Here is a 13,080-nt window from a genome sequence, read left to right as displayed (position 1 = left end):
AGGATGGACTTTGTTGGCAAGAATCTGAGACTGGTTCAGACAGATAAATGTGATCTGGGGTCTATGGTATATTATGGAAACAAAGGATCAAGTGGTTAATGCTTGTTCTCAAGCGTAAGGTTGCAACTCACATCTAATAAAAATGAGGACAATGACCCACAGTGGATAGTAACTTGTGATCTCTAACATTCCCTGAGGGTCATTTCTAAACATCAAATATATCAGACCAGGAAGGATTGGGGTGGGATGGGGGGGGGGAGGCTGAGGAAAAAAACATGTCAGAATTCTTGTGAATGTTAGAAGAACTGTGACAAAAGTCCCACCCCCATCCCACTCTCCAGTTAAATACATATATGTATATGTGCATGTTTCCAGAACCATTATACCAAAAGTCAAGGAATGAATGATTAAGGAGAATTTCATTAAGAAGGATTTCACATTTTCCAAAAAAGTACACTGCAAAGTTTCTTTAAATCATTATTGTTTGTTACCTTATATAGGCATTGTTTCATAACACCCCAAAATAATCAATATAGTAATATCAAAGATCACTGGTCACATATCATCATGACAGATATAATAAAAATAACAAAGTCTGAAATATTTCAAGAATTGGCAAAATGTGATACCACCAGAGAATGGAAGCATAAGTTGTTGAAAAATGGCAGTAATCAACTGGATCAACATAGGATTGCCACAAACCTTCAACTTGTAAAAAATGCAGTATCTGCAAAGTTCAGTAAAGCAAAGCGCAATAAAATAAGGTGTGTCTTGTCCATCTTTCCTACTCCCCCCCCCCCCCCCCCCCCCCCCCCCCCCCCCCCCCGGCCTGGAACATTCTTCTCCTCCTATCTCCAGGCTTTGCTATACCACAATCTACAGCAAGAAGCCTCAGGGCTCTGTGCCTAAGATCATCTCCAAAGGGTTCTGTCTCTATTTTGTTTGGACCTAGTTGCTTGAGTGCTTCCTCTCCCATTGGAATCTGAGTTGCTTGAGAGTAGGATCTTGATAAATGCTAGCTGATTGACTATTATATAAAAGTCAACTGCATTATCAGGAAATGAAGTGGTAAAGTGAGAAAATGACCAAATGAGGAAAATTCTTTAGTCTCAGTTCTTTCATTAACTATATTGGACAAATCACTTAATCTCTTTGTGTGCCTCAGTTTCCAACTCTAAAAAAACAAGGGATTTGAATTAGACCATCTCTAATGTCCTTTATAGCTTAAAAATTGCTCTACACCTTTCCCAGGGTTACATGGCTAGAATGTGCCCAAAGTGGAATTTTAATCAGGGTCTCCTGACTCCAGGTAAAGGGAAGGGGGTGGGAAGGAAACAAGATTGTGGGAAGCAACCCTGAGAGGTATAGGTCTTGTTATTATCCCAGTTCCTATAGGTGAAGCACAGGACTTGCCCAGGTCCCCCAGCTAGAGGCTGAGACTGTACTCAACTCAGCTCTTCCTGCCTCCCTCACTCTCTGGGCACAATGGCCCCCTTGAGTGGCCCACAAGTCTTCTAAGCCATATTCCCCCCAGGTTGGTATAGAAGGAGGAAAGCTGGACTTGGGCTCAAAAAGTCTGAAGCCTATTGTAGTTGCTCACTAGCTCTGCTATATTTAGACTCCAAAAGAAACCTGTTTCTCCATCTGTGAAATGGGGATGAAATACTCATAGTCCCTATAGATGGTTGAGGATTAAACTTTTTCAAACCTGAATGTGCCATGTAAATGTTAGTTATTATTAATCATTGACAGTGTGAGATGGAATCCACATTGCTCAGCACAAAAGCCAAACCCTGCTCGTGTGAACTCCTTGTTACTCCTAAAATTTTCTTTGTTATTCTGAAGCTTTAAGGCATCAAATATTATTTGGAAAAAAAGCAAATCATTAACTGAGTTCTGGAAATGTTTTGTCTGTAAAGAGATCTTTGTTGAAATGGTATATACAATGCCAAGCCACGGCCTATGTGTGACAACAGACATATGGTGAACCCCATCAGGGCAAAGGAAGGTCGAAATGCAAAATCTCTCATTTTTCTGTTTCAAATATTTTGCCTAATAATCAAGTTGCTAAACATAAAAAAATCTAACCTAATGAATGAAAGGTATTAACATCATCCAAAGTTATGTATGTGAAAGCAATGTCAATCAAGGACAAACTGATTTACCTTCCATACCCTGACTTCTGTAATGACTAGGGCACTTTAGTTACTTTTTTTTTTTTTAAAAAAGCCTTATGGGTTCTATCTTTTTGTTACAAATACCCAAAAGTCTTTCGGTTTGTCAAATTTCCATTTTTGGGGGGGGCAGGGAGGGGACTTTTGGAAGATGGGGGGCAAAAGATGAGAAAACAGGGAAAGGATAAAGAGAGGTTGAAGAAGAAAATAATGAGTAAACAAAAGATGGAAGGAAATTCACAAATAATAATTAAAACTTTGAATGTGAATGGGATGTTTACAGCAGAAATTGCAGGGATACCCATCAGTTGGGGAATGGCTGAACAAGTTGTGGTATATGATTATGCTGGAATACTACTGTGCATGTAAAGACTTGCACAACATGATGAAGGCTGAAGTGAGCAGAACCAAAAGAACAGCATATACAGTAATAGTAATATTGCTTTAAGAACAACTTTAAGTGACTACCATTTTGACTATCATAAATAGAAAAATTAAAAATAAAGGACCTACAAAGACCCCCCCCCAAAATGCCTTATATATGAATGTGGATACAAATATAAGGGAAAACAAAAGAGACAGTTTTTTGCATGGGGTCTTCAAAAGCAGTCTTTATGTTTTAAAGCTAAACTCTGAACATGGACACACAAGTATATATCATATGTGAAGATACACAAACACAAAAGATTAAGTTAGAAGGGGATAATGTAGTAATGGCCAAGATTTCAGGCTACTTACAACACTTTCTTGACCTAAACTGACAGAAAAATTTAAGACTAAGTTGCTCCAAAGACCAAATAATTATTTTAAAGAAACTCCTAGCCCTCAGAGAAAAGAGAATCTTAGAGCCAGGATGAGGTTCAGTCTAATTTAACCCATACCCTAATTAGGAATTCTGTTTACATCTCCAACAAATGAACTTCCAGCTCCACAGATAGGGATCTCATTATCCCCTTAGGCAGCCACTCCATTTTTAGACAGATCTAATTGAGAAGTTTTCCCTTGGATAGAGTTGAACTCTGCTCCTCTGTGACTTGTACCCATTAGTTTGGTTCTAGGACCTTTTCCACATAATTTTAAAAAATTGACAGCCATGTCTTTCCAACCCCCTACCCTATTTCCTAATTCCTCCAAATGATGCTAGTCTGGCATAGATTTTGGTTTCCTCCCCATCTTAAATGTCTTTCTCAAATGTGAATATGACATTTAACACATCAAATGTGAATATAACATATCCAATGGGCCTGTCCAGTACAATGGGATTATCAGCTCCCTTCTCCCATCTATCCTTGTTTTCCCACCTCTTGCCTTCCACTTTGGGTCTGCTCAGAACAAGGCATTTCTCTTAGGATTCAATTCCAGTGCGTTGCCATACAGCAATTATTTACTGAGTGCCTATCATTGTGTTAGGTGCTGAGAGAGACAGAAGACTCATGCTTCGTAGGCAGTAGCCTTTATGGCTGTGTTGGGGAAAAGCTGGGTGAAAGGCTTGTTGTTATTAGGGCAAACCACTGAGAATCTCCAACATTTTCAGAGTATTCAACACCCAGATAACGATTAAAATTGGTTTTGCAAATAAAAACTGCTGCCAACTTCTTTAAGAAATTGGATAGGAATGAAGGGGAAGAATTTTTAAGAAAATAAATACATCTTAGAATTTTTTTTAAAGCAATTAAGGAAAAGGAAAAGAAAAACACAATGTAAATCATCCAAAGCTTTCACAAATGCTTGAAAGACTTCCCCAAAAAGAAATCTCTCATATTTGGTGATTTTTTTAAAATCAAATTATACTAAATCCAGTCAGTTTCCAAGCTCAAATTTTCCAAAGGGCCTAACCTGACCTTTCTTTAACGCACCAGAACTGGCACGAGACTCCCCTGTAAAAGCCCCACTGAGTGAGCCTCAGCTGTGAGAAGTCTCTAATAAAAATGTCTCCAGCATTTCACTTTACAAGCCCACTGTGAGTTGCTGTGTTAAAAAACAGCCCTTGGCTCCAGATCAGCTTGATTAGCTCTGCCTGAGTTGGGGTGATGAGGTCCAGCAAGCAAAAAACCATTGTTCTAGTTACGCTTAGACCGACAGACTCTCACACAAAGTCCGAATGATGAGAACAAGCCAGCAAAGCCATGGGACTCAAACTCAAGCCCAAGGAGGGCAACAAAGGTCACCTCTGAGTCCCTCCTGCTCACCTGGGCCATTCCCAGAAGAGGAAGATGTTCTTAGTCCCTCACCACCATAAGCTAGGCTCTTGAGGAGCTCCACTTGCCCCTCCAGAAAGAGTCAATGCAGTCAGAGCTAAGGGAGGTCAAAGTGCTCCCCACCTCAGGTTCTCTGGTGACGGGTCCTTAATCCCCTCTAGGTCCTGCCTGCCAATGGCAAGGTTCGCAGAAGACTCAGGTTCTAAAATAATCGGGGTCTCAATCTGATTTTGATATTCTTCCTTAATTTAAGGATTTCAATAAGCAGCCTCTAAAGAGGCTTCTGCCTAAGCCTTTTCTAGCTAGTCACAAAGCTAACAGCTGATTTATCTCCTGCTTTTCAATTCTATGAGCATTCGCTGACTCCTGTAATTTCTGTAACATCCATTAATTTTCTTTATTAGTTTCTTTCTGCTAAATCCAAAGAAATGAAATTGTCTCCTACTCAAAGATGGCCCCAGAAATTTACCATATCCTTTTCAGACTCAGAGTTTAGAGGACTTTACAGGTGTAATTCAGGCATGATTACCAATGGAAGTTGAGACAACTATGGTTTATGTAAGTGGAGAATAGCAACATACACCTGAAGGTCACCATCCATAGATAAGTATTTTCTGACAGATAACCTAACATTCTAATTTTTTCATACATAGTGAAAACAATGGAAATGATCCTTCCATCTCACATTACTATAGTTTGATTTTCCTATGAGCCCCCAAGCATGATGTCTGGCAGGCTGTGGGTATTTAATAAATGCTTGCTGATTGACTAAATGGATGTGCCCTTATTGCCCCCTACCAGACCCTGAGTTCTTTAAAGGTAATGCCATGATCTCTTTGGATCTCCCCCAGAGTTTATTAGCAAAGGACATCTGCACCCAGTAGGGCTTCCTAAAAGTCTAATGAATGAACTCTGTTGTCCTGTTATCATTTAAAATATCAAAAAAGTACCACATCCTGGTAGCACTAAATAAATGAGTAACAAATGATAATCTAACAAAGAATTTTAAAGGGTTGGCAAATGCATCTATTCTCCTACAAACAGGAAGATTGTTTGAGTGCATTTTTCAACACCAAATCCTCCCTTCACCAGAGTACAGGTCCCTTAGAGACCACTAAGCCCTCAACTAGAGAAAGCCAAGGTCTCTGAAGAGAAACCTCTAGGATTCATATGGATCATGAGCTAGTACAACATGATAAGAACTGAGCCTGTTAAACTCAATAAAGCCGAAATGGAGGAAAGAACAGAGGCAACAAAAATCAAAGGAAAACAATTTCTCCAACAATTTCATTTTTGCCACACTTGAATTTCCAAAGGTTACTTTACTGTGAGTCAGTTACCAATTTGGCATAGAAAGTTAAGCAAACAGGTTTTCTCCAAGGGCACTCATATAGTTCACGATGCCAATTTGACAAAACTGGCTCAATTTCATTAAAATCTCAAGGGACCTTGATTAAAAAAAAAAGGTCTCTCCAATAAAAATATAAAGCAGCAGGACATTCCATTCGACAGAAGGGTTTTTTCTTGTTTCAAAAACAAAAACACCATGAGAAAAAAAAATGAAAATGCTATTTATTTTTATTACTTCACCTTTCATTTTAACATTCAAAAAGCAAGCCAATTCTATGAACTACAAGCCTTCAGTAAGCATTTACTCTGAAAGCCTCACAAAATCCTGGCCACCTGGGGCACAGCACATTATCCAAGAGCTGAATTCAAGAATATTTTCCAATTCTTATACATAGTCTCTCCAAACCAGACTGGGAAAAAAAAAAAAGAAGTAAATCCAACTGGCCAAAGGGGGAAGATTTCTGGTAGACAATTGGACTACTGTGTTGTAAATGAGCTTGTTCACACCTGCAGAATAATCTCACCAGCATAACCAATCTACCCTGAAATGCAGCCCTGTTGTCTAGAAAGGGGGATGTCTTTTTCTACAAGATGATATCTGTAACTGATAAACTCTTTGGATGAGAGAGGCAGCAGCAGATGTGAAAGCCACATGGCCCTCTCTCTCTACAAAACAGGAGGACAGAAAGCAAGGCTCAAAGAAATGATTTCTTAAACAGCAGTTCCCTATCAAGAGAAAGATTTTTATCTTCTAATGCTGACTTTTTTATAAAGCTGCTATTAAACCCTATCCCAAGATTACAACTAAGAGGACCCAGTTGAAATTCAGTAATCGGACCCATCTCGCTACACTCTCGTTTTCAGCTTTTGGGAGTGGAGCCAATATGTAAAGTTAAACTCCAACAAATCAAATGTCCAAGGAAGAGAAAAATCAATATGGGTTTCCCTTGATTAATGGAAAAGAGGTGTTCCAACAGAATTTCTATTGAATGAATCTCCTTTTCTAATCCATCTTCATCATATACTGAAGATGTGTTCTCCACAGGATTTCAGATCTAGAGCTGAGTCTTCAGAAGTCATCTATTTTTGCCATGAAAAAAAAATCTGTAATGTTCAATACAAATTCAAAAATCCAACCATGATGTTTAAAAAAGAAAACCACCTTTTGGGACATAGGCTTTTCAAATTCATATTTTAAAATTCATAACCTTTCATTAAAATGTTAAAAATGACATTATGCTAAAATAAAAGGACAGGACAGGGATAGGAACTAGACCTGTGCTTTCATGGGGTACCATAGCGAGCTCCCAGTTTCCAGTGAGTCTTCTATTCTTCGAGATTTACTTAGAAAAGTGGTGTCAAACAGAAACAGGGCCATCCCTGCCGGTGGCACATGGCCTTAGAACACCACATGTGAACATTATGTTCTACTGTGGGGCACTAGGTGGCGACGCAGGGCCTAGAGCACCAGGCCTGGAGCCAGAAAGACCAGAGTTCAACTCTGGCCTCAGACTCTTTCTATCTGTGGGACTATACAGTTGAATCACTTGCTCCTGCTTCCTCAGTCTCCCCATCTGTAAAATGAGCTGCAGAAGGAGCCAAGATGTACCCAAATGTAATCACAATGAGTCCAACATGACACAAATGAACAACACACATTTTATTATATTTTTATTTCTTTGCTAAATGTTTCCCGGCTGGTATGTGTTTGACACCTCTGATTTTAGGATCATACAGCTGGAGTGTGTGAGAGAGAAAGAGGTCTTAACCAGGGTCTTCCAGGCTCCAAGGTTGGTTCTCTATTAGCTATGTCACATATAATCCCACAACAGAGAGAAAGCCTCTATACTCTCTCTGAGCCATCCAAAAAAAAAAAAAAAAAGGAACAAGTTGTTTCTCTTGGAGATGAGGGGTGTCCCTTCACTAGATCTCTTCAAGTGCTTTTGGGGTGCTATAAAAGGAATTCATGTTTGGACTGGATGATCTTTCAAGTGCTTTTCCAATGTACAATCATAAAAAAAGGAGCAAACACTAAAGGCCTGGATGTTTCACTACTCAAATCCCTTTCAATATTTCTAACTTCATATTCCTTCATTTTTGGTATATAATTCCCTATTATTTAAATGTACTATATTCTTCTTCTCCTGTGAATTCATGAAAAGTTACAGTATCATGGAATGAAAGAAGGAAATAACATGCACTATGGAAATATCTAATCCTTGCTTGGCAATAGAGAGTCTCTCCAGAGTCTGTGAGTAGTTAATCAACAGACTGCCTGACCATGATTTTAAAAAAACAATCCTCTGCCTGTGCTATTTTTGCTACCGTCGTCATCGTTTATTTAACTATTGGCTGGCATATCTCCATTAGGGACTGTTAGCACATCAACAGCAAAAGCTACTGAATCTTGCAGAATAGTGATCATTGTCATCTATTTCCTCTTACCTTAGTTAAGCTATAACACCTGTAACAAAGGGAGCCAGGTATTTGAGATGGCGACAACTCATTATGGTAATACTGACAATATGATAGGTACAAGGCACAGTAGGTGCTTTGCTGTTGTTGTTCAATCCGTTTAACTCTGCGTGATCCAATTTAGATACTGGAGTGGTTGGCTATTTCCTTCTCCAGTTCAGAAACCGACACACAAAAAAAAGCATTTCTTCTACTGTGCCTGAGGTCACACAACTAGTAAGCGTCTGAGGCTGGACTTTAACTTAGAAAGACTCATCTTCCTGATTCGAAGCCCAGCTGAATTGAACTCACAAAGGGCTAGAGTAGAACACCCAAATTCTTCTAAGTGTGGAGAATGTTTTTCCTTAGAATGCATTCACAATAATTCATTAATTCCAAAAATTTTTAATTCTGTTCCCAAAAATGTCATTGAAAGGAGGCTATTCTATTTATCTTTAAAAGACTTCTCTGACCAAAACCTGAAATTGTTTTGGTACCTGTTGCTAATCCCTGCGACATCAGATGGGTGGAGCTTACCTGAGCACACCTTCCCAATTCAGTCCTGCCCAGATACTGAAATATCTTTAATGCCAGCTCATAAGGGAGCTGGATGTCAAAGAAGGGGATCTCGTTGATTTCATTCTGAAAAGAACAAAATAAAATCATTCAACCAAAAGCTTCATTTTCCACAGTGAAAACAGCTCATAATTAGTGTCCAGATAATTGGGCATCCATTGTCTATAGGTAGAAACAATAAAAATCATATGGTTTTCTAAGAGAAGAGACAAATTCCCGCTATTCCAGAGCTTCTGATGGGGCTTAGCCACCTTCTTCTAATCCCTGACCCCACAGGTGGCCCCCGACCAACCCCACTGTGCCCTTCTAGAATCCTAGAAACCAGTTCCCACAATGCTTCACAAAAGCAAGAACAGGTTCCCCACATTACAAGCTAGGGAGACCAACAGGAATCCACGCAAAGGCTCACCCACTTCAAGGCAGGGATGCCTCCTATTTCTAAAGGGGCTGCAGTAGCCAGGGAAGAAAAGAGGCCTAAGAATCCAGGCATCCAGGAGCGAGAAACAGCTCTAGCTTCCAAGACAACTGCTGCTACCCCCAACTTGGAGGGTAAGCCCCACACAGTGAGAAAGGCTGATCTAATTCACTAAGTGTTTTCATTAGGAAAAAAAGAGCAGGGTTGTGAAAAGGAATAAAAAGAAAATAAATAAAATGCTACTCTTAATTGAGGTAAACACCATCTTCCCTTTGCTGCTTAGAAGAGCATGGTTTCCTAATGTACTCAAGGGATTACACTGGTTAACCTGAGTGGGCCAATGCAAACAAAGCATTTCTTCTACTGTGTCATTTATTAATGCTGAGAAATTAGAGCTTGCTTGTCTTTAGTTAAGCAATTAGAGATGAGGTAAGGGGCTTTATTGGAGAGAAACGGCTGTCATGGAGCCGCCGCCGGCCTACAAAGAGAAAACGAAAATGTCAAAACAAAAAGAAAAATAGAGCCTGTGCTCTCTTCCACATGCACCTGCTTTGCTTCATTTTAGGCTGGGTAAGAAGCATGCTCCTCATTCCACCAGCAGGTACAGACTTAATAAAACGCAATCTTAATCAGCTTTGGCCGCCTTCGGTGGTTTATCATCATGACAGGCCAATCACTAATTCACCATTCCAAGGAAAACATCCTTATTCACTGCATGGCTCTAGGCTTCAAACAGGCTCGCAGTCTCAGCTTTTTAAGAAAATATGGTTCCACCAGGAGAACACTGTACACAGTAATGGCAACACTGTAGGGATGGTCTACTGTCAAAGACTTGGCTACTTGATCAAGACAATGATCCAAGACAAGTCCAGAGAATTCATGGTGAAAAAATGCTCTCCAACTCCAGAGAGAGAACTTTGTTTACTCTGTTTTTATTCTTTTGTTAGTGTTTTCCTTTGCAATAAGGCTAATATGGAAATTTATTTTGAATTACTTCACATGTATAATTGATATCAAAGTGCTTGCCTTCTCAAGGAGATAAGGGGGAGAGTTAGGAATTCAAAAAATTGAAAAATGATTGTTAAAAAATTTTACATGTAATTGGTAAATATTTAACAAAATAAATATATATTTTTGAAAAAAAAGAAAAAAGAAAATCTGTTTCTCACTTTTTCAAACAAGTCTGGAGAATCCCTGAAAATGTTCCAGTTCTGAGACATATGGGACCACCAATGAATGCAAAGGTATGGAGACAAAAGGAGGTGAACAGCGTGCTTGGAAATGAGAATGAATAGCCCAATTTTACAGGATCATTGGGCAGAAGGGGAATCAGTAAAGGGAAGCTAGAAAGAATAAGATTAAGCTACAGTAAAACATAGGGGATCAAGGATCAAAAAGGTGTGACCAAGTAAAAAAAAGGAGAAAGTATAGTGAGAGAGAAGCACTTGGTGGGCAAGAAAAGAATGTATCATGCCAAAGGGAGGGCCTTGAACCAAAAATAATGGGAAGCCCTTCATGAAATACAGTGTTTCTCCACCTAGTTTTATTAGCCCCTAAGGGACCCAGAAAACAATTCCAAAGGGGTCCATGTGTGAGAGAGGAAAATGTGCGAGGAAATAAATATAAATACTTTGACTTACTACAAAGGCTAGAATAGGCCTCTGGGGAAAAAAATATCAAGCAAACAGCAGTAGTTTACTCCTACTATAAGGGGCTAGAGGGGGTCTCTTTTCTGTTTTTTCCTTAAGTACTGGGCTTAGCTAGCTTTTCCTTAAGATTCTCCCCTCTAACTCAGGGTTAAAGAAGGAGTAAGAGGAGGGAATGTGTCTTCTCATTGTTCAACCAGGGTATCATCATGCTCTTTCCAAATAAGCCTGGCCTTGCTCTTCCCCCTCAGGAATGTCAGGCCTCAAAGCCTACAGAGAATCCACTTCCAAAGTTGTCCTCTCACCTGGCTGTACTACTTTAAGGATTTCTCTCACTTCCCTTCCATGCCTCAGGAAGTTCATTATTAGGATAGCCTCATCTTGCTGCAAGCCCTCATCAGTGCCCCTCTGCCTCTCAGATTGGCAGTGACAGGAAGATCATGAACCCCAAACCCACCAATGAAGGAGGAAGCTCAGCTCGGCCCAGAGTATTTCTCACCTGGCTACTCTACTTGGGGCCATCTCTGACTCCCCTGCCAAGGCTCCACATTGGGAGGCCTTGTTTATTAACCATGTTTCTTAACAATTCCAAAGTGGCTTCCTCAGCCTTGGTTCTGGGCTTAACATGTTCAAGACAGAAATCATTTCCCTCTTATCCTGACCCATTCTACATCTGAACTTCCTGTTTGGAAAGCAGAGTCCACTCTCCATGTCCTTTCTCTACCTCATCCCATGTTTCCTGTCCCCAATTTTAGTGTGGCTAACTTTACCACATCTCTCAGTTCTGTCTCCTTTCTACTTACAGACCCTTGCCACTTGCCCAGACAATCATACTGTCCTTCTGATTGGTCTCCCTGCCACAAGACTCCCCTCATTCCAATCTCACCTACTTAGTGGACAAAAAAACTTTTCCTGCAACATAGCTCTGACCGTGTCTACCTTTCCACCTCCCTCTCCTTTGCTCCATAAACTACAGTGGTCCCCTATTACTTCTAGGATAAACACCTCTACTTGACCTCTCCCAGTCTTTCTAGTCTTCTCACCTTCATCTTCCTACCCTCTCCTCATGTCCACCTGCTCCTCCTACAATGCTCTCACACCTCCCTCTACCTCCTAGAACTCCTGGCTTCCTTCAAAACTCAGCTCAAGAACTACCTTCTATCAAAGACCTTTTCCAGTCTGCCAAATGCTAATGCTTTCTGCTCTAAAATTACCTTAGATGACTGAATGAAATAATACATATTTACATATAAAGTGTTTTATAAAACTTAAAGCCTCATATAAATGTTAGATAATATTATTTACTTTATACAAGTCTATTATGAATCTATAAATGTTATCTTCATTAAAATACTCCTTGAGGACCAGACTATTAGAGCTTTGTCTTTATATCCTCAATGCTTATACACTGTCTGGCTCAATTAAATAAAATGATTAATTAAATAGGAGGATCCCTTAAGCTGAGTTCCTTCTCCCTCAGGTCTATGATCTATGATATCCATAAACCAATGGCAGTACCCAGGAGCTTGGACGGCAGTGGGATAGAGCAGACAATGAAGGAAATTTAGGTTTCTCAGTAAATCTTCTCCACAATGACAGATGTCCCAAGGTGGGATGGACTGTCTCAGGAGATGATGAGTTATTCCTCACTAGTTCTGCAAGAAAGACTAAATAACCATTTGTTGGATATGCACTAGTGAAGATTCTTTTATGGATTAGATGGTTCCTGAGGGCTCTCCCCAACTCCAAAATTCAAATCCATTGATTATGTGAATAAGGCAGAGATTCAGAGGCTATCCTCTTGGGGTTGGGGAGGCATTCCAGAAAAATCCTAGTAGTGCACAAAAGGAGGAATTCTGTACAAATGTGGGGGATATCAGGAACACTAGAAAGCAGAAAAGGGTACAGAAAGGCAGTTGCTTGACATCTGAGATCTGAGGCAAGCAGCAGGTAGGTTTCTCCTAAAGTAGAGTGTATACAACATTAGGCAAGGATGATGGCAAACAATAGGCAGAAACTAGAATCATACAGTAAATAGAGAGTGAGCTACAGGAATAGGGTTCAAGACTAAAACTCCAAACTCTGTGAACGCTGAGGAAAATAAGATAGGGTCTCAATTCCAAAAAACTGAGGTACCATACAGGGAAGCCTCAGTCTTGCAAGAAAGGGCAAAACCAGCAAGACAGGGACTTTGAAAACTGGGCTAGAAATACTTGATCAGAAGAAACAAGAAAAGAACCTGGGCATTGGATTTAGGACACAAGGTC

General features: G+C 39.9%; 1 protein-coding gene across 1 annotated transcript in view; it reads right to left on the bottom strand.

Annotated features, from left to right (window-relative positions):
• FBXW8 (F-box and WD repeat domain containing 8) overlaps nt 1-13,080 on the bottom strand; it is a 111,016-nt gene that overhangs the window by 86,409 nt on the left and 11,527 nt on the right. Inside the window, exon 2 of the mRNA XM_074205912.1 lies at nt 8,714-8,818. Within this exon, the coding sequence (XP_074062013.1) occupies nt 8,714-8,818 (105 nt within the window). The remainder of the gene's footprint in view (nt 1-8,713; nt 8,819-13,080) is intronic.

This window comes from Macrotis lagotis, chromosome X, assembly GCF_037893015.1.
Source record: "Macrotis lagotis isolate mMagLag1 chromosome X, bilby.v1.9.chrom.fasta, whole genome shotgun sequence".
Lineage (NCBI taxonomy): Eukaryota > Metazoa > Chordata > Mammalia > Peramelemorphia > Peramelidae > Macrotis > Macrotis lagotis.
The sequence above is the reverse complement of the archived record's forward strand: the minus strand, read 5'-3'. Positions and strand labels throughout refer to the sequence as shown.